The sequence below is a fragment of the Heptranchias perlo genome, chromosome 8 (genome assembly GCF_035084215.1).
Source record: "Heptranchias perlo isolate sHepPer1 chromosome 8, sHepPer1.hap1, whole genome shotgun sequence".
NCBI lineage: Eukaryota > Metazoa > Chordata > Chondrichthyes > Hexanchiformes > Hexanchidae > Heptranchias > Heptranchias perlo.
Window position 1 is genome coordinate 1,103,492 of NC_090332.1, and position 26,795 is coordinate 1,130,286.

The 26,795-nt window shown below is 57.3% G+C and overlaps 1 protein-coding gene and 1 pseudogene across 2 annotated transcripts; both read right to left on the bottom strand.

Moving 5' to 3' along the window:
• Window positions 1–38: 38 nt before the first annotated feature.
• LOC137324326 (tripartite motif-containing protein 16-like protein) lies at window positions 39–26,198 on the bottom strand. Of its 2 annotated transcripts, none has more exons than XM_067988478.1 (7): window positions 26,064–26,198; window positions 17,506–17,601; window positions 12,786–13,019; window positions 9,173–9,332; window positions 4,809–4,904; window positions 3,720–3,809; window positions 39–2,866 (listed from the first exon to the last, which is right to left on the bottom strand). In XM_067988478.1, the coding sequence occupies exons 1-7, from the start codon at window positions 26,151–26,153 to the stop codon at window positions 2,340–2,342; spliced, it is 1,293 nt and encodes a 430-aa protein (XP_067844579.1). In that variant the 5' UTR covers window positions 26,154–26,198; the 3' UTR covers window positions 39–2,339. The 2 variants fall into 2 exon arrangements, with proteins under 2 accessions (XP_067844579.1, XP_067844578.1); XM_067988477.1 differs by having other exon boundaries at window positions 25,764–26,198.
• On the bottom strand, window positions 15,688–16,269 carry LOC137324101 (serine/arginine-rich splicing factor 4 pseudogene; annotated as a pseudogene).
• Window positions 26,199–26,795: the final 597 nt, after the last annotated feature.

Genomic DNA, 26,795 nt, shown 5'->3' on the forward strand with positions numbered 1-26,795 from the left:
CTGGGTTTGACAATTGTAAACAATTTTACAACACCAAGTTATAGTCCAGCAATTTTATTTTAAATTCACAAGCTTTCGGAGGCTTCCTCCTTCCTCAGGTGAACGATGTGGAAATGAAATCCTCGAAATGAAATCGCATTTATAATTCACAGAACAATGCTTGGTGATAACAGACAGTTTTTTCAACTGCCCGTTGCCAAGGCAATCAGTGTGCAGACAGACAGGTGTTACCTGCCAGGTCTCAGAATATACAAATCACCAAAAAAAACAACAAACAAAAAAAAACAGAGATAGAGAGGTAGAAACATAGAAAAGACAGCAACTGACCCATTATATTAAAAACAGATAACATTTGTTCGCTGGTGGGGTAACGTGTAGCGTGACATGAACCCAAGATCCCGGTTGAGGCCGTCCTCATGGGTGCGGAACTTGGCTATCAATTTCTGCTCGACGATTTTGCGTTGTCGTGTGTCTCGAAGGCCGCCTTGGAGTACGCTTACCCGAAGGTCGGTGGCTGAATGTCCTTGACTGCTGAAGTGTTCCCCGACTGGGAGGGAACCCTCCTGTCTGGCGATTGTTGCGCGGTGTCCGTTCATCCGTTGTCGCAGCGTCTGCATGGTCTCGCCAATGTACCATGCTCTGGGGCATCCTTTCCTGCAGCGTATGAGGTAGACAACGTTGGCCGAGTCACAGGAGTATGAACCATGCACCTGGTGGGTGGTGTCCTCTCGTGTGATGGTGGTATCTGTGTCGATGATCTGGCATGTCTGAGGTTAAATGAGACACAGGCTGTCTCATTTACCAAACTGATCCTCCTGATAAAACTCCTGGAATCCAACAGACAGAGAGTGTGGGACAGGAAGGAAGGACGAGGTGGAGACTGAGGCCATTCACTCCTTTAATAGTCAGCCCCCCCTCACCTCGGTTACATCACATGACCTCCAACCTCCCACCGCCCGCCCACTCGGTCAAATAGCCTTTTCCAAGCTCCAATATTTTTATAATAAATAAAAGTGTTCAAAGACAAAGAAAAAACCCCGACTTTTAATGTTCTTGTGATTTCTCTCCCGGGATTCTTGCAGAGCACAGAGGTTAATCTTTAATTCTTGGAGATAGTACCTCCACCAATCAGAGTGCAGGTTACTGTCCGTACCTCCACCAATCAGAGTGCAGGTTACTGTCCGTACCTCCACCAATCAGAGTGCAGGTTACTGTCCGTACCTCCACCAATCAGAGTGCAGGTTACTGTCCGTACCTCCACCAATCAGAGTGCAGGTTACTGTCCATACCTCCACCAATCAGAGTGCAGATTGCTGTGAGGTCTTTCTGTCCAACCTCAGTTCATTCACTCCTCGCCAAGTCATTTCCCCTCTGACCCCGGCCCCGGGGGTTAGGTCATAGAATCTTAGAATCATAGAAGTTACAACATGGAAACAGGCCCTTCGGCCCAACATGTCCATGTCGCCCAGTTTATACCACTAAGCTAGTCCCAATTGCCTGCACTTGGCCCATATCCCTCTACACCCATCTTACCCATGTAACTGTCCAAATGCTTTTTAAAAGACAAAATTGTACCCGCCTCTACTACTGCCTCTGGCAGCTCGTTCCAGACACTCACCAGCCTTTGAGTGAAAAAATTGCCCCTCTGGACCCTTTTGTATCTCTCCCCTCTCACCTTAAATCTATGCCCCCTCGTTATAGACTCCCCTACCTTTGGGAAAAGATTTTGACTATCTACCTTATCTATGCCCCTCATTATTTGATAGACTTCTATAAGATCACCCCTAAACCTCCTACTCTCCAGGGAAAAACGTCCCAGTCTGTCTAACCTCTCCCTATAAGTCAAACCATCAAGTCCCGGAAGCATCCTAGTAAATCTTTTCTGCACTCTTTCTAGTTTAATAATATCCTTTCTATAATTGGGTGACCAGATCCGGCCCCGGTCTCGGGGTTCGGTCCCTCGTTCCCGATCCGGCCCCGGTCTCAGGGTTCGGTCCCTCGTTCCCGATCCGGCCCCGGTCCCGGGGTTCGGTCCCTCATTCCCGATCCGGCCCCGGTGTCGGGGTTCGGTCCCTCGTTCCCGATCCGGCCCCGGTCTCGGGGTTCGGTCCCTCATTCCCGATCCGGCCCCGGTCTCGGGGTTCGGTCCCTCGTTCCCGATCCGGCCCCGGTCTCAGGGTTCGGTCCCTCGTTCCCGATCCGGCCCCGGTCCCGGGGTTCGGTCCCTCGTTCCCGATCCGGCCCCGGTCTCGGGGTTCGGTCCCTCGTTCCCGATCCGGCCCCGGTCTCGGGGTTCGGTCCCTCGTTCCCGATCCGGCCCCGGTCCCGGGGTTCAGTCTTTAGTTCCCGATCCGGATGCTGGCCCCCTTGCCGATAAAGAAGGCAGGAAGAAGGGGCTCGGTGAAGGGGCCTTTGAAGCGATGGATGACGGTGGCCGTATCTGTGATGCTGTAGAAGGTCAGGGCGGAGCTGGGGAAGTCCAGATAGAGCCCGAGACGCTGGCACCCCACTGGCACTGGTTTGCCTGCCTGGTTAGCATGAAAGGGAGTCCCAGTGCCCTCTGCCAGCTGCAGGCACCACGAGGCCTGGTTACGACCCAGGAAGCAGGAGGTACCGCGGCCTTTGCACCCCATGTTGCGCTTGGCCAGCCCGACCAGCACCGGGCCCCCCTGAACATGCAGCTCCCAGTATTGGCGGCCCACGGAGAACGCCTGCACCCCCAGCACCTGGCTCACGTGATCAAACCTGCCCGGGTGGTCGGGGTAACGCTGGAGGTCAGGGAGTGAGTTCTTCGCACCCCGCCCATCCTCCGACAGGCACAGCTGGACCGAGGCCGTGTTCAGGTCAAAGGTCACTGTCGTCAAATCTGCGTGAAGAAAGAGAGGGGATTACCCCATGGTGCACAGTGACCTCGTCTCAACTGACACTTGGACCCCCCCCCACCACACTCGGGGTCTGACCCCCCCCCAACACACTTGGGGTCTGACCCCCCCCCACCACACTCGGGGTCTGACCCCCCCAACACACTTGGGGTCTCACTCCCCCCCAACACACTCGGGGTCTCACTCCCCCCACCACACTCGGGGTCTCACTCCCCCCACCACACTCGGGGTCTCACTCCCCCCACCACACTCGGGGTCTGACCCCCCCCAACACACTCGGGGTCTGACCCCCCCCAACACACTCGGGGTCTCACTCCCCCACCACACTCGGGGTCTCACTCCCCCCACCACACTCGGGGTCTGACCCCCCCCACCACACTCGGGGTCTGACCCCCCCCAACACACTCGGGGTCTGACCCCCCCCAACACACTCGGGGTCTCACTCCCCCCACCACACTCGGGGTCTGACCCCCCCCAACACACTCGGGGTCTGACCCCCCAACACACTCGGGGTCTGACCCCCCCCAACACACTCGGGGTCTGACCCCCCCAACACACTCGGGGTCTGACCCCCCCCCCCCCCACTCGGGCTCCATATCTCTCCCCCACCCCACCCGACACGCTACACTGTCCCATCAAACACTCCCAGGGCAGGTACAGCACGGGTTAGGTACAGAGTAAAGCTCCCTCTACACTGTCCCATCAAACACTCCCAGGGCAGGTACAGCACGGGTTAGATACAGAGTAAAGCTCCCTCTACACTGTCCCATCACACACTCCCAGGGCAGGTACAGCACGGGTTAGATACAGAGTAAAGCTCCCCTCCCCAATACTCACAGTGCAGGAGTTGCAGCCTGGTCTGTGGCTCTGTGACAGTCTGACCCTCCTGGCAGGGCCTGGGCACGGACAGAGTTAGTGTATCAGCACCTGTACCAACAGAACCAGAGAGAAGGAATGGACTCTGTGCGTCGAGCTACAACATTTGTACCTTTGACTGGAGAGAGACACTGATTCAGTCAGGGCGGGGTCCTGTCCCTCTGTCTAATTATTATATGCACTCTATTAAACTATGGGGCAATATCGGGTCTGCAGCACAGAGAGGAAATGTGCATCAGTCTTGGGGAACGGGGAGATTCACCACCTCTGCTTTCTGCCTCCGTCCAACGTGGCCGCCTCCTGCTCGTCGGCATCTCTGCCATTTGGCAGCGGGTAATGTAGCACTTTCGTCTCAGAGTCAGAAGATCATAGGTTCAAGTCTGCTCCAGGGACTTCAGCACATTAATCCAGGCTGACACTCCAGTGCAGTACTGAGGGAGAGCTGCACTGTCGGAGGTGCCGTTTTTTGGATGAGACGTTAAACCGAGGCCCTGTCTGCCCTCAGGTGGACGTGAAAGATCCCATGGCACTATTAGACGAGCAGGGGAGTTCTCCCCGGTGTCCTGGGGCCAATATTTATCCCTCAACCATCATGACTAAAACAGATTATCTGGTCATTTATCACATTACTGTTTGTGGGATCTTGCTGTGCGCAAATTGGCTGCCATGTTTCCTACATTACAACAGTGACTACACTTCAAAAGTACTTCATTGGCTGTAAAGGCTTTGGGACGTCCTGAGGTGGTGAAAGGCGCTATATAAATGCACATCTCTCTCTCAGCACGAGACGATTCACTTGAAGGTGTTTCGTGAAGAATCAAATAAACCCAGAGAACAAGTTTCTAACAGGTTGGATTCTGGAGCAATTTATTGCACAAACTTTTAGCAGACTTCGATTGGTGAGTGCTAGTTTCGTATGCGGGCAGGAAACTACCCAGGGACAGTTCCTGGGAGTGAATATAACACGGGCAGCCGATCCCTAACACCAGCTCGATGCACGGTGTGCAAAATCTAAATTTACTGCACAGGCCCTTTCGATGCTGCACTCACCCTGGAGGGAGCCGGGAAGAGCCGTGGTATCTGGAGTGGGAATAATGTGTGGAGAGGATTGGTTCTCTGGAGCTTGAGTCTGTCTGTCCTCCTCACCTGTACAAAGGAAGAGGAGTTACTTAGTCCACAGTGTCTGCCCGCAGAACTCGAACACTCTCAGGCTTTCAAGCATCACTCAGCAATAGTCACCTTCGATAGGCAGTTGTGTGTACGCTCTGAGTGAATGGGGTAGTGTGCATGTAATAACAAGTATGTTTAACTCCAGCTGTGCATTGGAATAATGTAAGGGATCATCACTATGCGCTCTGGATCACGACAATACGCAGAAACCTACCACACTACGGACCATCTAGTTCAGGCTAAATTACAAGTCACATTTATTATAACATACAACATCGAAACTACAGCATAGAAACAGTCCATTCGACCAAACGGGTCCATGCCGGTGTTTATGCTCCACACGAGCCTCCTCCCTCCCTATTTCATCTCACCCTATCAGCATATCCTTCTATTCCTTTCTCCCTCATGTGTTTATCGAGCTTCCCCTTAAATGTATCTACACTATTCACCTCAACTACTCCTTGTGGGAGTGAGTTCCACATTCTCACCATTCTCTGGGTAAAGAAGTTTCTCCTGAATTCTCTATTGGATTTATTATGGGGATAGAGCGGGGGAGTGGGACTAGCTGGATCTTTCTTGCACAGAGCTGGCATGGACTCGATGGGCTGAATAGCCTCCTTCTGTGCTGTAACCTTTCTATAATTCTATGATTAATGTCTATTTTATATTTATGAGATCTAGTTTTGGACTCCCTCACAAATGGAAACATTTTCTCTACGTCTATCCTATTGAACCCTTTCATTATCTTAAAGGTCCACAAAAAGCAGGACAAATCCAATCCGGCCAATTACCGCCCCATCAGTCTCCTCTCAATCATCAGCAAAGTGATGGAAGGTGTCGTCGACAGTGCTATCAAGCGGCACTTACTCACCAATAACCTGCTCACCGATGCTCAGTTTGGGTTCCGCCAGGACCACTCGGCTCCAGACCTCATTACAGCCTTGGTCCAAACATGGACAAAAGAGCTGAATTCCAGAGGTGAGGTGAGAGTGACTGCCCTTGACATTAAGGCAGCATTTGACCGAGTGTGGCACCAAGGAGCCCTAGTAAAATTGAAGTCAATGGGAATCAGGGGGAAAACTCTCCAGTGGCTGGAGTCATACCTGGCACAAGGAAGATGGTAGTGGTTGTTGGAGGCCAATCATCTCAGCCCCAGGACATTGCTGCAGGAGTTCCTCAGGGCAGTGTCCTCGGCCCAACCATCTTCAGCTGCTTCATCAATGACCTTCCCTCCATCATAAGGTCAGAAATGGGGACGTTCGCTGATGATTGCATAGTGTTCAGTTCCATTCGCAACCCCTCAGATAATTTTTTTTTTTTTTATTCGTTCACGGGATGTGGGCGTCGCTGGCAAGGCCGGCATTTATTGCCCATCCCTAATTGCCCTCGAGAAGGTGGTGGTGAGCCGCCTTCTTGAACCGCTGCAGTCCGTGTGGTGACGGTTCTCCCACAGTGCTGTTAGGAAGGGAGTTCCAGGATTTTGACCCAGCGACAATGAAGGAACGGCGAATGAAGCAGTCCGAGCCTGCATGCAGCAAGACCTGGACGACATCCAGGCTTGGGCTCATAAGTGGCAAGTAACATTCGCGCCAGATAAGTGCCAGGCAATGACCATCTCCAACAAGAGAGAGTCTAACCACCTCCCCTTGACATTCAACGGCATTACCATCGCCGAATCCCCCACCATCAACATCCTGGGGGCATCATTGACCAGAAATTTAACTGGACCAACCATATAAATACTGTGGCTACGAGAGCAGGTCAGAGGCTGGGTATTCTGTGGCGAGTGACTCACCTCCTGACTCCCCAAAGCCTTTCCACCATCTACAAGGCACAAGTCAGGAGTGTGATGGAATACTCTCCACTTGCCTGGATGAGTGCAGCTCCAACAACACTCAAGAAGCTCGACACCATCCAGGACAAAGCAGCCCGCTTGATTGGCACCCCATCCACCACCCTAAACATTCACTCCCTTCACCACCGGCGCACTGTGGCTGCAGTGTGTACCATCCACAGGATGCACTGCAGCAACTCGCCAAGGCTTCTTCGACAGCACCTCCCAAACCCGCGACCTCTACCACCTAGAAGGACGAGAGCAGCAGGTACATGGGAACAACACCACCTGCACGTTCCCCTCCAAGTCACACACCATCCCGACTTGGAAATATATCGCCGTTCCTTCATTGTCGCTGGGTCAAAATCCTGGAACTCCCTTCCTAACAGCACTGTGGGAGAACCTTCACCACACGGACTGCAGTGGTTCAAGAAGGCGGCTCACCACCACCTTCTCAAGGGCAATTAGGGATGGGCAATAAATGCCGGCCTCGCCAGCGACGCCCACATCCCATGAACGAATATTTTAAAAAAAGGTCACCCCTCAGCCTTCGTTTTTCCAGAGAAAGTGTCCCAGCCTGTTTGGTCTCTCCTGATGGGTGTAACCTCTCAGTTCTGGTATCATCGATACATTAATACATCTCTGCCACTGAAGCTTCAAACCGTTTCTGAAACCGGACTGGATCAATGCAACACGTGTATTTCTGTTCTGCCTCTGCCCCTGAATTTCCTTGGACCTTCTGCAGCTGTAACTTTGTCCGAGGTGCCGTGGAACCCCTGCTTACAGGCTCTCTGCCACGATGAGCTTCGACAGTGAGGTATCAGCAGGCTATTCAGCTACAGAGGGAATCACATCCCAGCCTGATTGTGTCCTGATCCAACATCCACATAGAACAGCCAGGATCATTGGACTGAGATCAGGACCAGGAATTCCGGGTCATTATTTTTACCCCCAGCACCGACTCACTGGGGAAAATTCCAGCGGATGCTTTTATGTCATCGAACTCAGCACAGGCGTGGAGTGGGTCGTGGGCCTTTCCTGCTGTGTGTGGAGCTCAGTCCCTCACCGGGTGGTGTATTTAATAATCACGCTAGTTAACAAACGGAGTGACATTTAGCAATTAGTTTAGGACATTTACTGCACTCGGTCTTCCATCTCCTCGGTTAAGATCACCACTGATAGAGTGAATCATTAATGGCAGCATTCCCGGCTCAGAGTCAGAAGGTACAGGGTTCAAACCCCACTCTAGACAGTCCCGGCCAGTGGGGACCGGACTCCAGACAGTCCCGGCCAGTGGGGACCGGACGCCAGACAGTCCCGGCCAGTGGGGACCGGACGCCAGACAGTCCCGGCCAGTGGGGACCGGACGCCAGACAGTCCCGGCCAGTGGGGACCGGACTCCAGACAGTCCCGGCCAGTGGGGACCGGAGCTCCAGACAGTCCCGGGGAGGGGAGACCGGAGCTCCACACAGTCCCGGGGAGTGGAGACCGGAGCTCCACACAGTCCCGGGGAGGGGAGACTGGAGCTCCAGACAGTCCCGGGGAGCGGAGACTGGAGCTCCACACAGTCCAGGGGAGTGGGGACCGGAGCTCCAGACGGTCCCAGGGAGGGGAGACCGGAGCTCCAGACTGTCCCGGGGAGAGGAGACCGGAGCTCCAGACAGTCCCGGGGAGGGGAGACCGGAGCTCCAGACAGTCCCGGGGAGGGGAGACCGGAGCTCCACACAGTCCCGGGGAGTGGAGACCGGAGCTCCACACAGTCCCGGGGAGGGGAGACTGGAGCTCCAGACAGTCCCGGGGAGCGGAGACTGGAGCTCCACACAGTCCAGGGGAGTGGGGACCAGAGCTCCAGACGGTCCCAGGGAGGGGAGACCGGAGCTCCAGACTGTCCCGGGGAGAGGAGACCGGAGCTCCAGACAGTCCCGGGGAGGGGAGACCGGAGCTCCAGACAGTCCCGGGGAGTGGAGACCGGAGATCCAGACAGTCCCGGGGAGCGGAGACCGGAGCTCCAGACAGTCCCGGGGAGGGGAGACCGGAGCTCCAGACAGTCCCAGGGACCGGAGACCGGAGCTTTGGCTCTGAATTACGTGTTGATATCCAGTGGGATTTCCGTGTCTGGTGGGTGCCGATCTCTCCCCCCTCCCACCATCGTTTGGGTTGTGGGCGCCCATAATACCCTCCCCCCATAAAACAACCACCCCCTGCCAGGCAGTGCCAGTACCCAGGAGGATGCGGCAGGGTCTTGGAGAGATGCTTGGCCCTCTTTACTCTTCCTCCTCACCTACGTCTTGCTGCTGTCCTGGTTCCTGCAGTCCATTAGTAATGGAGCCTCACAACATCAAATACTGTTGAAATCCCTCCGCCCACCAGTGAGCGAGAGACCCTCCAGGCTCTGGCCCCCCTCACTGACCTGCGATGGGACTGCCCGGCACGTTCATCTGGGTGAAGACCTCCAGCTGCTCTCTCAGCAGGTTGTTCAGTTCAGCGGTGGCTCCGCTCAGGTCCGTCAGCTGCACCAGGAGGTCTGGACACCCGGGACAGTCTGGGGTCATTCTCAATGTCTGAGATCTCTGATAAGACAAAAGCAGAGAAAGCACAAGGTGTTTGATTACTCACTGCATGGAGACACCTTCTAAAGAGAGGGGGTGAGGTAGACACAGGCCCTTCACCTCTGGGGCACAAGCTCAAATCGAGCCCAGGCTCCTCATAGGGGTCTCAGCGGCCTACATGAAAAAATAGCAGTGTTTCTCACTGCAGGATAGGGTCGTGTAGTAGTTACATTACTGGACCAATAATCCAGAGAACGGGACCAATAATCCAGAGAACTGGACCAATAATCCAGAGAACGGGACCAATAATCCAGAGAACGGGACCAATAATCCACCGTGGGCAGTTTGAGGAATTTGAATTCAGTTTAAAATATCTGGAAATAAAAGTCTGGTCTCAGTAAAAGTGACCATGAAGCTGTCGGATTGTCGTAAAAACCCAACTGGTTCATTAATGTCCTTCAGGGAATGAAACTTGCCGTCCTTACCCGGTCTGGGCCTATATGTGACTCCAGTCCCACACCAACGTGGTTGACTCTTAACTGCCCTCTGAAGTGGCCGAGCAAACCCCTCAGTTACCACCACCTTCTCAGGGCAACTAGGGATGGGCAATAAATGTCGGCCTTGCCAGCGACGACCACAGCCCAAAAATTAATTAAAAGAGAGAGGTCCCGCAAAACCACTGAGGAGGGGGCGAACAAGAGACACCAGTCAGTGTATCTCCATCACCTTTCATCATCTTTCACCATTTCGTGCTTTACAGAAAGGCCGTGCCTCACTGGGAGCACTGTCGCCTCTGAGTCAGAGGGTCATGGGTTTAAACCCCACTCCAGAGCCTTGTGCACAAAATCCAGTGCAGTACTGAGGGAGCGCCGCACTGTCGGAGGGTCAGTACTGAGGGAGCGCCGCACTGTCGGAGGGTCAGTGCTGAGGGAGCGCCGCACTGTCGGAGGGTCAGGACTGAGGGAGCGCCGCACTGTCGGAGGGTCAGTACTGAGGGAGTGCTGCACTGTCGGAGGGTCGGTACTGAGGGAGTGCAGCACTGTCGGGGGGTCAGTACTGAGGGAGCGCCGCACTGTCGGAGGGTCAGTACTGAGGGAGCGCCGCACTGTCGGAGGGTCAGTACTGAGGGAGCGCCGCACTGTCGGGGGGTCAGTACTGAGGGAGTGCTGCACTGTCGGGGGGTCAGTACTGAGGGAGCGCTGCACTGTCGGAGGGTCAGTACTGAGGGAGTGCTGCACTGTCGGAGGGTCAGTACTGAGGGAGTGCCGCACTGTCGGAGGGTCAGTACTGAGGGAGTGCTGCACTGTCGGAGGGTCAGTACTGAGGGAGTGCTGCACTGTCGGAGGGTCAGTACTGAGGGAGCGCTGCACTGTCGGAGGGTCAGTACTGAGGGAGTGCTGCACTGTCGGAGGGTCAGTACTGAGGGAGCGCTGCACTGTCGGAGGGTCAGTCTTTCAGTTGAGGCCCTGTCTGCCCTCTCAGGTGGACATAAAGATCCCACGGCCACTATTTTGAAGAAGAGCAGGGAGTTCTCCTCGGTGTCCTGGGCCCAATATTTATCCCTCAACCAACATCACTAAAACACATTATCTGGTCATTTATCTCTTTGCTGTTTGTGGGATCTTGCTGTGCACAAATTGGCTGCCGCATTTCCTACATTACAACAGTGACTACACTTCAAAAGTATTTCATTGGCTGTGAAGCTCTTTGGGACGTCCCGAGGTTGTGACAGGCGCTGGAGAAATGCAGGTTGTTTCTTTATTTTGAACAGTCCCTTAACACAATTCACGGGATATTTCACGAAACCCTCCCCCTGAAATAATCATTTTAAAAGCGCTTGTCCAACTAGTGAGTTACTGAGAGGGGGGAGAGGGGGAGGGGGAGGGGAGAGTGAGGTGGGGAAGAGGAGGTGAGGGGGAGGAGGGGGCGAGGGAGAAGATGGGGCGAGGAGAGGAGGAGGAGGAGGGGAAGAGGGGGAGGGAGATGGGGTGGAGATGGGGGAGATTGGGGAAAGGGGGGAGAGTTGGGGCATAGGAAGAGAGAGGGGGAGAGGGGGTGGAGATGCGGGAGGGGAGGGAAGAGAGGGGGAGGGGGGAGAGGGAGAGAGGGAGAGGGAGTGGAGAGGAGAGGGGGGAGAGGGAGTGGAGAGGAGAGGGGGGAGAGAGGGAGAGGGAGTGGAGAGGAGAGGGGGGAGAGGGGGAGAGGGAGTGGAGAGGAGAGGGGGGAGAGGGGGAGAGGGAGTGGAGAGGAGAGGGGGGAGAGGGGGAGAGGGAGTGGAGAGGAGAGGGGGGAGAGAGGGAGAGGGAGTGGAGAGGAGAGGGGGGAGAGGGGGAGAGGGAGTGGAGAGGAGAGGGGGGAGAGAGGGAGAGGGAGTGTAGAGGAGAGGGGGAAGAGAGGGAGAGGGAGTGGAGAGGAGAGGGGGGAGAGAGGGAGAGGGAGTGGAGAGGAGAGGGGGGAGAGGGGGAGAGGGAGTGGAGAGGAGAGGGGGGAGAGGGGGAGAGGGAGTGGAGAGGAGAGGAGGGAGAGGGGGAGAGGGAGTGGAGAGGAGAGGGGGAAGAGAGGGAGAGGGAGTGGAGAGGAGAGGGGGGAGAGAGGGAGAGGGAGTGGAGAGGAGAGGGGGGAGAGGGGGAGAGGGAGTGGAGAGGAGAGGGGGGAGAGGGGGAGAGGGAGTGGAGAGGAGAGGGGGGAGAGGGGGAGAGGGAGTGGAGAGGAGAGGGGGGAGAGAGGGAGAGGGAGTGGAGAGGAGAGGGGGGAGAGGGGGAGAGGGAGTGGAGAGGAGAGGGGGGAGAGAGGGAGAGGGAGTGTAGAGGAGAGGGGGAAGAGAGGGAGAGGGAGTGGAGAGGAGAGGGGGGAGAGAGGGAGAGGGAGTGGAGAGGAGAGGGGGGAGAGGGGGAGAGGGAGTGGAGAGGAGAGGGGGGAGAGGGGGAGAGGGAGTGTAGAGGAGAGGGGGAAGAGAGGGAGAGGGAGTGGAGAGGAGAGGGGGGAGAGAGGGAGAGGGAGTGGAGAGGAGAGGGGGGAGAGGGGGAGAGGGAGTGGAGAGGAGAGGGGGGAGAGAGGGAGAGGGAGTGGAGAGGAGAGGGGGGAGAAGGGGAGAGGGAGTGGAGAGGAGAGGGGGGAGAGGGGGAGAGGGAGTGGAGAGGAGAGGGGGGAGAGGGGGAGAGGGAGTGGAGAGGAGAGGGGGGAGAGGGGGAGAGGGAGTGGAGAGGAGAGGGGGGAGAGGGGGAGAGGGAGTGGAGAGGAGAGGGGGGAGAGGGGGAGAGGGAGTGGAGAGGAGAGGGGGGAGAGGGGGAGAGGGAGTGGGGAGGAGAGGGGGGAGAGGGGGAGAGGGAGTGGGGAGGAGAGGGGGGAGAGGGGGAGAGGGAGTGGAGAGGGGGAGAGGGAGTGGAGAGGAGAGGGGGGAGAGGGGGGAGAGGGGGAGAGGGAGTGGGGAGGAGAGGGGGGAGAGGGGGACACTGAATCCCCCGCCCGTGTTACCTCCAAGAGCTGGAGGTGATCGTCACTCCCCAGCAACATTTGTAGCTCGAGCTCCTCCTGCCTGAGGTCGGCCACATGCTGCTCCAGTCGGGTCATCACAGCCCCCGACTCAGTCAGGGCCTCTCGCTCGATGCGTCGCAGGAATCCCCCCACCTCATCTTTCGCTTTCTCCAACGCCTCGCTCAGCTCCCTGAATTCCCGGTCCACCTCCGATTGGATCCGTTGCAAAGACGCCTGTCGGGGAAAGAAGAAAGAATCAGGATCTTTTACAAGGTTCTGCAGGGAGGGGGCGTCAGGGGACGGGACACGGGGTGAATTATGTGGGGGAGGGGCTACTCGATGGGGCAGGTGAAGCCCTGGGGAGTTAGGAAATGGCCCCCACCCGCGGAGAGTTCCCGGTCTCCACCGGGTGTATTTACACACGGCCTTTAACAGAGTGACTCCTTCGAGTGGTGTGGAGAAGGATGGGGATTGGGTAACAAGCAGGACCTGCGGCTGCTTTGGGGAAATGGACTGGGAGTGCGGTCGATGAGATACAGGGGAGTAGAGATTAACCCGGCTTCCCAGTGGGAGCAGTGCAGGCGGGAGGCGGGGGGGGGGATTCCCGATGGGTTCTCGCTCCCCACCATCTTAACCAGCCTGACATCGGGCACAGGAAGGTGACCCGTCCCAGAGAGCGGGGGCCTAAATTAAATGGTGGTCGCATGTTGATGACATAATCTTAGCTGTGGGCCCGACTAAAGCTGGGAGCATCCGGCTCCATCCCCAGGTCCAGGACCAGCCCCAGGACCAGGTCCAGCCCCAGCCCCAGGCCCAGGCACAGGCACAGGCCCAGGCCCAGCCCCAGGCCCAGGACCAGCCCCAGGACCAGGCCCAGGACCAGGCTCAGGCACAGGACCAGGCCCAGGCACAGGCACAGGACCAGCCCCAGGACCAGGCCCAGGCCCAGGACCAGGCCCATCCCCAGGACCAGGCCCATCCCCAGGACCAGCCCCATCCCCAGGACCAGGCCCATCCCCAGGACCAGGCCCATCCCCAGGACCAGGCCCATCCCCAGGACCAGCCCCATCCCCAGGACCAGGCCCATCCCCAGGACCAGGCCCATCCCCAGGACCAGGCCCATCCCCAGGACCAGGCCCATCCCCAGGACCAGGCCCAGCCCCAGGACCAGGCCCAGGCCCAGGACCAGGCCCAGGCCCAGGCCCAGGCCCATCCCCAGGTCCAGCCCCAGCCCCAGGTCCAGGTCCAGGTCCAGGTCCAGGTCCAGCCTCAGGCACAGGCCCAGGCCCAGGCCCAGGAGATAGTGGGCCCCCTTCCCCACTCCCCTGCAGCGACTCACTGGCTCCAGGCCAGAGCACTACTGGGGAGAGGGGGTGGGAATCCGGAGTGGTCGTGACCCACGTTACCAATGTGGATCCCAGGGGAGTTTCTCCTCCTCCTCCCGGCCCCACGGAAACCATTGAAAATTGACCAGTTTGGTTTGGCTTCAGCTGGTGAAACTGGGGGGAGCCGGCACGGCACAGGCCCCGCCCACTTACACCCCATAATGGCAGTCAGGGTCGCCCCGATGCATCATCAGCCCCCGATTTCCATAGTCAGGCTCTCCGACCGTCCAGCGGAGGAATCGAGATCGGGAGTGGGATCGAGAGCAGGAGTGGGATCGAGATCGGGATCGAGAGCAGGAGTGGGATCGAGAGCAGGAGCGGGATCGAGAGCAGGAGCGGGATTGGGATCGAGAGCAGGAGTGGGATCGGGAGCGGGATCAGTATCGAGAGCAAGAGCGGGATCGAGAGCAGGAGTGGGATCGGGAACAGGAGTGGGATCGGAAGCGGGATCGGGATCGAGAGTGGGATCGGGAACAGGATCGGGATCGAGAGCAGGAGCGGGATCGAGAGCGGGAGTGGGATCGAGAGTGGGATCGGGATCGAGAGTGGGATCGGGATCGAGAGCAGGAGTGGGATCGAGAGCAGGAGTGGGATCGAGAGTGGGATCGGGATCGAGAGTGGGATCGGGATCGAGAGTGGGATCGGGATCGAGAGTGGGATCGGGATCGAGAGCAGGAGTGGGATCGAGAGCAGGAGTGGGATCGGGATCAAGAGCAGGAGTGGGATCGAGAGTGGGATCGGGATCGAGAGTGGGATCGGGATCGAGAGCAGGAGTGGGATCGAGAGTGGGATCGGGATCGAGAGCAGGAGTGGGATCGAGAGTGGGATCGGGATCGAGAGTGGGATCGGGATCGAGAGTGGGATCGGGATCGGGAGCAGGAGTGGGATCGAGAGCAGGAGTGGGATCGGGATCAAGAGCAGGAGTGGGATCGGGAGCGGGATCGGGATCGAGAGCAGGAGCGGGATCGGGAGTGGGATCGGGATCGAGAGCAGGAGTGGGATCGAGAGCAGGAGTGGGATCGAGAGTGGGATCGGGATCGAGAGTGGGATCGGGATTGAGAGTGGGATCGGGATTGAGAGTGGGATCGGGATCGAGAGCAGGAGTGGGATCGAGAGCAGGAGTGGGATCGGGATCAAGAGCAGGAGTGGGATCGAGAGTGGGATCGGGATCGAGAGTGGGATCGGGATCGAGAGCAGGAGTGGGATCGAGAGTGGGATCGGGATCGAGAGTGGGATCGGGATCGAGAGTGGGATCGGGATCGGGAGCAGGAGTGGGATCGAGAGCAGGAGTGGGATCGGGATCAAGAGCAGGAGTGGGATCGGGAGCGGGATCGGGATCGAGAGCAGGAGCGGGATCGGGAGTGGGATCGGGATCGAGAGTGGGATCGGGAACAGGATCGGGATCGAGAGCAGGAGCGGGATCGAGAGCGGGAGTGGGATCGAGAGTGGGATCGGGATCGAGAGTGGGATCAGGATCGAGAGCAGGAGTGGGATCGAGAGCAGGAGTGGGATCGGGATCAAGAGCAGGAGTGGGATCGGGAGCGGGATCGGGATCGAGAGCAGGAGCGGGATCGGGAGTGGGATCGGGATCGAGAGCAGGAGTGGGATCGGGAGCGGGATTGGGATCGAGAGCAGGAGTGGGATCGGGAGCGGGATCGGGATCGAGAGCAGGAGCGGGATCGGGAGCAGGAGCGGGATCGAGAGCAGGAGTGGGATCGGGATCGAGAGCAGGAGCGGGATCGGGAGTGGGATCGGGATCGAGAGCAGGAGCGGGATCGGGAGCAGGATCGGGATCGAGAGCAGGAGCGGGATCGGGAGCAGGATCGGGATTGAGAGCAGGAGTGGGATCGGGAGCGGGATTGGGATCGAGAGCAGGAGTGGGATCGGGAGCGGGATCGGGATCGAGAGCAGGAGCGGGATCGGGAGCAGGATCGGGATCGAGAGCAGGAGCGGGATCGAGAGCAGGAGCGGGATCGGGAGCAGGAGTGGGATCGGGAGCGGGATCGGGATCGAGAGCGGGAGTGGGATCGAGAGTGGGATCGGGATCGAGAGTGGGATCGGGATCGAGAGCAGGAGCGGGATCGGGATCGAGAGCAGGAGTGGGATCAGGAGCGGGATCGGGATCGAGAGCAGGAGTGGGATCAGGAGCGGGATCGGGATCGAGAGCAGGAGTGGGATCAGGAGCGGGATCGGGATCGAGAGCAGGAGCGGGATCGAGAGCAGGATCGGGATCGAGAGTGGGAGCAGGGGCAGGATCGGGATCGAGAGTGGGAGCAGGATCGAGAGTGGGATCGGGATAGAGAGTGGGATCGGGATCGAGAATGGGATCGGGAGCGGGATCGGGATCGAGAATGGGATCGGGAGCAGGAGTGGGATCGAGAGCGGGATCGGGATCGAGCATGGGAGCAGGATCGAGAGTGGGATCGGGATAGAGAGTGGGATCGGGATCGAGAATGGGATCGGGAGCAGGAGTGGGATCGAGAGCAGGTGGAGTGCGATCGGGATCAGGAGCAGGAGTGGGATCAGGAGCGGGAGCAGGAGCGGGATCAGGAGTGGGATCGAGAGCAGGAGGAGTGGGATTGGGATCGGGAGCAGGAGTGGGATCAGGAGCGGGAGCAGGAGCGGGATCAGGAGTGGGATCGAGAGCAGGAGGAGTGGGATTGGGATCGGGAGCAGGAGTGGGATCGAGAGCAGGAGGAGTGGGATTGGGATCGGGAGCAGGAGTGGGATCGAGAGCAGGAGGAGTGGGATTGGGATCGGGAGCAGGAGTGGGATCGAGAGTGGGAGCAGGAGCGGGATTGAGAGCAGGAGGAGTGGGATCAAGAGCGGGAGCAGGAGTGGGATCGAGAGCAGGAGGAGTGGGATTGGGAGCGGGATCAGGATCGAGAGCAGGAGTGGGACTGAGGCACTCAGAATGTCTCCACCATTTCGGGGGCGGGGCTAATTCTCCTGTTTCTGCCCAGTGACGCCAGTGAAAACCCCCCCACTTTCCCTCCCCTCCCCTCCCCTTCTCCTTCCTTTCCTCCTCCCTCCTCCCCTTTCCCCCTCTCTCCCCCTCCTCATCTCCTTCCCCCTCCTCCACTCTCTCCCTCCCCCTCGTACTTTGACGATGAGGAAAGCTCCAACAAGGTGGAGGGGTTCAGGGCTGAGGGTCCACTCACTGGTGGTGGGACATGGGGTAGACAGTAAGTGAAGAGTCTGGGCTGGGCAGTTGGGAGAGGCCCAGTCACAATGAACCACTACAACAGGTCATGGCACTCTGCAGACAGACAGCAGACGGGGAGGTTCGGGGACAGACAAATCGAACTAAGACAGGACACGGAGCGGTAACTGACCTGCAGGGAGTCGTCTCGTTCCTTCCAGGCCATTATCTCACCCAGAGTCATTTGAAGCTGCAACTCCACAATCCTCTGGCGTTTCACTATGGGCTCCTGGCAAATCGCAAACAGAAAGTGGTGTTTCAGTCTAAGGCCTCTCAGTCAGCACTCTGGTTATAGGGAGAGCACTGGGGGAGAGAGTCACTCTGGTTATAGGGAGAGCACTGGGGGAGTGAGTCACTCTGGTTATAGGGAGAGCACTGGGGGAGAGAGTCACTCTGGTTATAGGGAGGGCACTGGGGGAGTGAGTCACTCTGGTTAGAGGGAGGGCACTGGGGGAGTGAGTCACTCTGGTTATAGGGAGGGCACTGGGGGAGAGAGTCACTCTGGTTATAGGGAGGGCACTGGGGGACAGAGTCACTGTGGTTATAGGGAGCGCACTGGGGGAGTGAGTCACTCTGGTTATAGGGAGCGCACTGGGGGAGTGAGTCACTCTGGTTATAGGGAGCTCACTGGGGGAGTGAGTCACTCTGGTTATAGGGAGCGCACTGGGGGAGTGAGTCACTCTGGTTATAGGGAGCTCACTGGGGGAGTGAGTCACTCTGGTTATAGGGAGCGCACTGGGGGAGTGAATCACTCTGGTTATAGGGAGAGCACTGGGGGAGTGAGTCACTCTGGTTATAGGGAGAGCACTGGGGGAGTGAGTCACTCTGGTTATAGGGAGCGCACTGGGGGAGTGAGTCACTCTGGTTATAGGGAGGGCACTGGGGGACAGAGTCACTCTGGTTATAGGGAGCGCACTGGGGGAGTGAGTCACTCTGGTTATAGGGAGCGCACTGGGGGAGTGAGTCACTCTGGTTATAGGGAGCGCACTGGGGGAGTGAGTCACTCTGGTTATAGGGAGCGCACTGGGGGAGTGAGTCACTCTGGTTATAGGGAGAGCACTGGGGGACAGAGTCACTCTGGTTATAGGGAGGGCACTGGGGGAGTGAGTCACTCTGGTTATAGGGAGCGCACTGGGGGAGTGAGTCACTCTGGTTATAGGGAGGGCACTGGGGGAGAGTCACTCTGGTTATAGGGAGCGCACTGGGGGAGTGAGTCACTCTGGTTATAGGGAGCGCACTGGGGGAGAGAGTCACTCTGGTTATAGGGAGGGCACTGGGGGAGTGAGTCACTCTGGTTATAGGGAGTGCACTGGGGGAGTGAGTCACTCTGGTTATAGGGAGTGCAGTGGGGGAGAGAGTCACTCTGGTTATAGGGAGCGCACTGGGGGAGTGGGTCACTCTGGTTATAGGGAGCGCACTGGGGGGCAGAGTCACTCTGGTTATAGGGAGCGCACTGGGGGAGAGAGTCACTCTGGTTATAGGGAGCGCACTGGGGGAGTGAGTCACTCTGGTTATAGGGAGGGCACTGGGGGACAGAGTCACTCTGGTTATAGGGAGGGCACTGGGGGAGAGAGTCACTCTGGTTATAGGGAGCGCACTGGGGGGCAGAGTCACTCTGGTTATAGGGAGGGCACTGGGGGAGTGAGTCACTCTGGTTATAGGGAGGCTACAGGGGGAGAGAGTCACTCTGGTTATAGGGAGCGCACTGGGGGAGAGAGTCACTCTGGTTATAGGGAGGGCACTGGGGGAGTGAGTCACTCTGGTTATAGGGAGTGCACTGGGGGAGTGAGTCACTCTGGTTATAGAGAGTGCACTGGGGAACAGAGTCACTCTGGTTATAGGGAGTGCACTGGGGGAGTGAGTCACTCTGGTTATAGAGAGAGCACTGGGGGAGTGAGTCACTCTGGTTATAGGGAGCGCACTGGGGGAGTGAGTCACTCTGGTTATAGGGAGGGCACTGGGGGACAGAGTCACTCTGGTTATAGGGAGCGCACTGGGGGAGTGAGTCACTCTGATTATAGGGAGCGCACTGGGGGAGTGAGTCACTCTGGTTATAGGGAGCGCACTGGGGGAGTGAGTCACTCTGGTTATAGGGAGCGCACTGGGGGAGTGAGTCACTCTGGTTATAGGGAGAGCACTGGGGGACAGAGTCACTCTGGTTATAGGGAGGGCACTGGGGGAGTGAGTCACTCTGGTTATAGGGAGGGCACTGGGGGACAGAGTCACTCTGGTTATAGGGAGCGCACTGGGGGAGTGAGTCACTCTGGTTATAGGGAGCGCACTGGGGGAGTGAGTCACTCTGGTTATAGGGAGTGCACTGGGGGAGTGAGTCACTCTGGTTATAGGGAGCGCACTGGGGGAGAGAGTCACTCTGGTTATAGGGAGCGCACTGGGGGAGTGAGTCACTCTGGTTATAGGGAGCGCACTGGGGGAGTGAGTCACTCTGGTTATAGGGAGAGCACTGGGGGACAGAGTCACTCTGGTTATAGGGAGGGCACTGGGGGAGTGAGTCACTCTGGTTATAGGGAGTGCAGTGGGGGAGAGAGTCACTCTGGTTATAGGGAGTGCACTGGGGGAGTGGGTCACTCTGGTTATAGGGAGCGCACTGGGGGGCACAGTCACTCTGGTTATAGGGAGCGCACTGGGGGAGAGAGTCACTCTGGTTATAGGGAGCGCACTGGGGGGCAGAGTCACTCTGGTTATAGGGAGGGCACTGGGGGAGTGAGTCACTCTGGTTATAGGGAGCGCACTGGGGGAGTGAGTCACTCTGGTTATAGGGAGGGCACTGGGGGACAGAGTCACTCTGGTTATAGGGAGGGCACTGGGGGACAGAGTCACTCTGGTTATAGATAGCGCACTGGGGGGCAGAGTCACTCTGGTTATAGGGAGGGCACTGGGGGAGTGAGTCACTCTGGTTATAGGGAGCGCACTGGGGGAGTGAGTCACTCTGGTTATAGGGAGGGCACTGGGGGACAGAGTCACTCTGGTTATAGGGAGCGCACTGGGGGAGTGAGTCACTCTGGTTATAGGGAGCGCACTGGGGGAGAGAGTCACTCTGGTTATAGGGAGCGCACTGGGGGAGAGAGTCACTCTGGTTATAGGGAGCGCACTGGGGGGCAGAGTCACTCTGGTTATAGGGAGGGCACTGGGGGAGAGAGTCACTCTGGTTATAGGGAGCGCACTGGGGGAGTGAGTCACTCTGGTTATAGAGAGGGCACTGGGGGAGAGAGTCACTCTGGTTATAGGGATCGCACTGGGGGAGTGAGTCACTCTGGTCATAGGGAGCGCACTGGGGGAGTGAGTCACTCTGGTTATAGGGAGGGCACTGGGGGACAGAGTCACTCTGGTTATCGGGAGGGCACGGGGGGAGAGAGTCACTCTGGTTATAGGGAGCGCACTGGGGGGCAGAGTCACTCTGGTTATAGGGAGGGCACTGGGGGAGTGAGTCACTCTGGTTATAGGGAGGCTACAGGGGGAGAGAGTCACTCTGGTTATAGGGAGCGCACTGGGGGAGAGAGTCCCTCTGGTTATAGGGAGGGCACTGGGGGAGTGAGTCACTCTGGTTATAGGGAGTGCACTGGGGGAGTGAGTCACTCTGGTTATAGAGAGTGCACTGGGGAACAGAGTCACTCTGGTTATAGGGAGTGCACTGGGGGAGTGAGTCACTCTGGTTATAGGGAGCGCACTGGGGGAGAGAGTCACTCTGGTTATAGGGAGGGCACTGGGGGAGTGAGTCACTCTGGTTATAGGGAGCGCACTGGGGGGCAGAGTCACTCTGGTTATAGGGAGGGCACTGGGGGAGTGAGTCACTCTGGTTATAGGGAGGGCACTGGGGGAGTGAGTCACTCTGGTTATAGGGAGCGCACTGGGGGGCAGAGTCACTCTGGTTATAGGGAGGGCACTGGGGGAGAGAGTCACTCTGGTTATAGGGAGGCTACAGGGGGAGAGAGTCACTCTGGTTATAGGGAGCGCACTGGGGGAGAGAGTCACTCTGGTTATAGGGAGCGCACTGGGGGGCAGAGTCACTCTGGTTATAGGGAGGGCACTGGGGGAGTGAGTCACTCTGGTTATAGGGAGGCTACAGGGGGAGAGAGTCACTCTGGTTATAGGGAGCGCACTGGGGGAGAGAGTCACTCTGGTTATAGGGAGGGCACTGGGGGAGTGAGTCACTCTGGTTATAGGGAGTGCACTGGGGGAGTGAGTCACTCTGGTTATAGAGAGTGCACTGGGGAACAGAGTCACTCTGGTTATAGGGAGTGCACTGGGGGAGTGAGTCACTCTGGTTATAGGGAGAGCACTGGGGGAGTGAGTCACTCTGGTTATAGAGAGAGCACTGGGGGAGTGAGTCACTCTGGTTATAGGGAGCGCACTGGGGGAGTGAGTCACTCTGGTTATAGGGAGGGCACTGGGGGACAGAGTCACTCTGGTTATAGGGAGCGCACTGGGGGAGTGAGTCACTCTGATTATAGGGAGCGCACTGGGGGAGTGAGTCACTCTGGTTATAGGGAGCGCACTGGGGGAGTGAGTCACTCTGGTTATAGGGAGCGCACTGGGGGAGTGAGTCACTCTGGTTATAGGGAGAGCACTGGGGGACAGAGTCACTCTGGTTATAGGGAGGGCACTGGGGGAGTGAGTCACTCTGGTTATAGGGAGGGCACTGGGGGACAGAGTCACTCTGGTTATAGGGAGCGCACTGGGGGAGTGAGTCACTCTGGTTATAGGGAGCGCACTGGGGGAGTGAGTCACTCTGGTTATAGGGAGTGCACTGGGGGAGTGAGTCACTCTGGTTATAGGGAGCGCACTGGGGGAGAGAGTCACTCTGGTTATAGGGAGCGCACTGGGGGAGTGAGTCACTCTGGTTATAGGGAGCGCACTGGGGGAGTGAGTCACTCTGGTTATAGGGAGAGCACTGGGGGACAGAGTCACTCTGGTTATAGGGAGGGCACTGGGGGAGTGAGTCACTCTGGTTATAGGGAGTGCAGTGGGGGAGAGAGTCACTCTGGTTATAGGGAGTGCACTGGGGGAGTGGGTCACTCTGGTTATAGGGAGCGCACTGGGGGGCACAGTCACTCTGGTTATAGGGAGCGCACTGGGGGAGAGAGTCACTCTGGTTATAGGGAGCGCACTGGGGGGCAGAGTCACTCTGGTTATAGGGAGGGCACTGGGGGAGAGAGTCACTCTGGTTATAGGGAGGGCACTGGGGGAGTGAGTCACTCTGGTTATAGGGAGGGCACTGGGGGAGAGAGTCACTCTGGTTATAGGGATCGCACTGGGGGAGTGAGTCACTCTGGTTATAGGGAGCGCACTGGGGGAGTGAGTCACTCTGGTTATAGGGAGGGCACTGGGGGACAGAGTCACTCTGGTTATAGGGAGGGCACTGGGGGACAGAGTCACTCTGGTTATAGATAGCGCACTGGGGGGCAGAGTCACTCTGGTTATAGGGAGGGCACTGGGGGAGTGAGTCACTCTGGTTATAGGGAGCGCACTGGGGGAGTGAGTCACTCTGGTTATAGGGAGGGCACTGGGGGACAGAGTCACTCTGGTTATAGGGAGCGCACTGGGGGAGTGAGTCACTCTGGTTATAGGGAGCGCACTGGGGGAGAGAGTCACTCTGGTTATAGGGAGCGCACTGGGGGAGAGAGTCACTCTGGTTATAGGGAGCGCACTGGGGGGCAGAGTCACTCTGGTTATAGGGAGGGCACTGGGGGAGAGAGTCACTCTGGTTATAGGGAGCGCACTGGGGGAGTGAGTCACTCTGGTTATAGAGAGGGCACTGGGGGAGAGAGTCACTCTGGTTATAGGGATCGCACTGGGGGAGTGAGTCACTCTGGTCATAGGGAGCGCACTGGGGGAGTGAGTCACTCTGGTTATAGGGAGGGCACTGGGGGACAGAGTCACTCTGGTTATCGGGAGGGCACTGGGGGAGAGAGTCACTCTGGTTATAGGGAGCGCACTGGGGGGCAGAGTCACTCTGGTTATAGGGAGGGCACTGGGGGAGTGAGTCACTCTGGTTATAGGGAGGCTACAGGGGGAGAGAGTCACTCTGGTTATAGGGAGCGCACTGGGGGAGAGAGTCACTCTGGTTATAGGGAGGGCACTGGGGGAGTGAGTCACTCTGGTTATAGGGAGTGCACTGGGGGAGTGAGTCACTCTGGTTATAGAGAGTGCACTGGGGAACAGAGTCACTCTGGTTATAGGGAGTGCACTGGGGGAGTGAGTCACTCTGGTTATAGGGAGCGCACTGGGGGAGAGAGTCACTCTGGTTATAGGGAGGGCACTGGGGGAGTGAGTCACTCTGGTTATAGGGAGCGCACTGGGGGGCAGAGTCACTCTGGTTATAGGGAGGGCACTGGGGGAGTGAGTCACTCTGGTTATAGGGAGGGCACTGGGGGAGTGAGTTACTCTGGTTATAGGGAGCGCACTGGGGGGCAGAGTCACTCTGGTTATAGGGAGGGCACTGGGGGAGAGAGTCACTCTGGTTATAGGGAGGCTACAGGGGGAGAGAGTCACTCTGGTTATAGGGAGCGCACTGGGGGAGAGAGTCACTCTGGTTATAGGGAGCGCACTGGGGGAGTGAGTCACTCTGGTTATAGGGAGCGCACTGGGGGAGAGAGTCACTCTGGTTATATGGAGCGCACTGGGGGAGTGAGTCACTCTGGTTTTTGGGAGGGCACTGGGGGAGCGAGTCACTCTGGTTATAGGGAGCGCACTGGGGGAGTGAGTCACTCTGGTTATAGGGAGCGCACTGGGGAACAGAGTCACTCTGGTTATAGGGAACGCACTGGGGGAGTGAGTCACTCTGGTTATAGGGAGGGCAGTGGGGAGTGAGTCACTCTGGTTATAGGGAGGGCACTGGGGGAGAGAGTCACTCTGGTTATAGGGAGTGCACTGGGGGAGTGAGTCACTCTGGTTATAGGGAGGGCACTGGGGGAGTGAGTCACTCTGGTTATAGAGAGTGCACTGGGGAACAGAGTCACTCTGGTTATAGGGAGTGCACTGGGGGAGTGAGTCACTCTGGTTATAGGGAGGGTACTGGGGGAGAGAGTCACTCTGGTTATAGGGAGTGCACTGGGGGAGTGAGTCACTCTGGTTATAGGGAGCGCACTGGAGGAGAGAGTCACTCTGGTTATAGGCAGCGCACTGGGGGAGAGAGTCACTCTGGTTATAGGGAGTGCACTGGGGGAGTGAGTCACTCTGGTTATAGGGAGGCTACAGGGGGAGAGAGTCACTCTGGTTATAGGGAGGGCACTGGGGGAGAGAGTCACTCTGGTTATAGGGAGGGCACTGGGGGAGAGAGTCACTCTTTTTATAGGGAGGTTACTGGGGGAGAGAGTCACTCTGGTTTTTGGGAGGGCACTGGGGGAGTGAGTCACTCTGGTTATAGGGAGGGCACTGGGGGAGTGAGTCACTCTTTTTAAATTTCAATATAGATAAGTGTGAGGTGGTGTATTTTGGTAGGAAGAATAAGGAGGCCACAGACTGCTTGGATAATAAGAGTCTAAATGGGATAGAGGAGCAAAGGGATCATGGGGAACAGATACACAAATCACTAAAAGCAGCGACATAAAAAATGGCAAATCAAGCACTGGGGTTCATTTCTAGAGGGATAGAATTGAAAAGCAGGGAAGTTATGTTAAACTTGTATAGATCCTTGGTTTGACCACACTCGGAGTATTGTGAACAGTTCTGGGCTCCATATTATAGAAGGGATATAGAGGCACTGGAGAAAGTGCAAAAACGATTTACTAGGATGGTCCCAGAACTGAGAGGATATCCTTATCAGGAAAGGCTGAACAGGCTGGGGCTCTTTTCTCTAGAAAAGAGAAGACTGAGGGCTGACCAAATCTTTAAGATTATAAAAGGGTTTGATAGATGCAGAGATGATGTTTCCACTTGTGGGGAGACCAGAACTCGGGGTCATAATTATAAGAGAGTCACTAATAAATCCAATAAGGAATTCAGGAGAAACTTCTTTACCCAGAGAGTGGTGAGAATGTGGAACTCACTCCCACAAGGAGTGGTTGAGGTGAATAGTGGAGATACATTTAAGGGGAAGCTGGATAAACACATGAGGGAGAAAGGAATAGAAGGATATGCTGATAGGGTGAGATGAAGTAGGGAGGGAGGAGGCTCGTGTGGAGCATAAACACCAGCATGGATCTGTTGGGCCGAATGGCCTGTTTCTGTGCTGTACGTTCGATGTGATTCAATGTTTTATGTTGTTGCCACCAGTTAGTGATATTAACAGTAGTTACTGGTACAGATTTAACTAGTTGGTGATGTTAGCGGTCGGCAGCTATAGTAATCTGTAGTAATTGATGTCAGGAGTATTTATGTGCATTGATGAGTAGTTAGAGGTGGTCACGAGTTAGTGATGTGAGTGCTAGTTACCCGTGTCTGCTCCGCCTCCTCCTCCAGTGTCACCGTGTCGTGTGTTTTGTGTTCCCGGATGGCGCACAGGCTGCAGATGGCCATTCGTTCCATGCGGCAATAGAATTCCAGCGATTTCCCGTGGGCTTCACACAGCCTCCCTGGCACTGCCCCCTCTCCCGCCTGCAACGCCTCACTTATCCGACTCAGAGTGATGCTTTTTTCTAGTTGGGGCCTGCTGGAGAAGGTTTTTCGGCAGTCTGGACACGTATAATCCTTATTAACATTGGCCTCATGGTCCCAATGCTGAGAGATACAGACCTGGCAGAAACTGTGCCCACAGTTTGTTGTCACTGGGCAGCGGAAACTCGCCAGGCAAATCGAGCAGTGGAGATCCTGTTGTAAATTCATCCTGCCCCTCCCCCCTTCACGGTCGCCCACTGACCCTCACCCACTGACCCTCGCCCACTGACTCTCGCCCACCGACTCTCGCCCACCGACCCTCGCCCACTGACTACCCGCAGTCGCCCACTGACTCTCGCCCACCGACTCTCGCCCACCGACCCTCGCCCACTGACCCTCGCCCACCGACTCTCGCCCACCGACCCTCGCCCACCGACCCTCGCCCACTGACCCTCGCCCACCGACCCTCGCCCACTGACCCTCGCCCACCGACCCTCGCCCACCGACCCTCGCCCACTGACCCTCGCCCACCGACCCTCGCCCACCGACCCTCGCCCACCGACCCTCGCCCACTGACCCTCGCCCACTGACTACCCGCAGTCGCCCACTGACCCTCGCCCACTGACCCTCACCCACTGATTACCCGCAGTCGCCCACTGACCCTCACCTACTAACCTACAGTACACTCAATACCCGACAGGGATTCTCTCAATACCCGACAGGGATACACTCAATACCCGACAGGGATACACTCAATACCCGACAGGGATTCTCTCAATACCCGACAGGGGTACACTCAATACCCGACAGGGATACACTCAATACCCGACAGGGATACTCTCAATACCCGACAGGGGTACACTCAATACC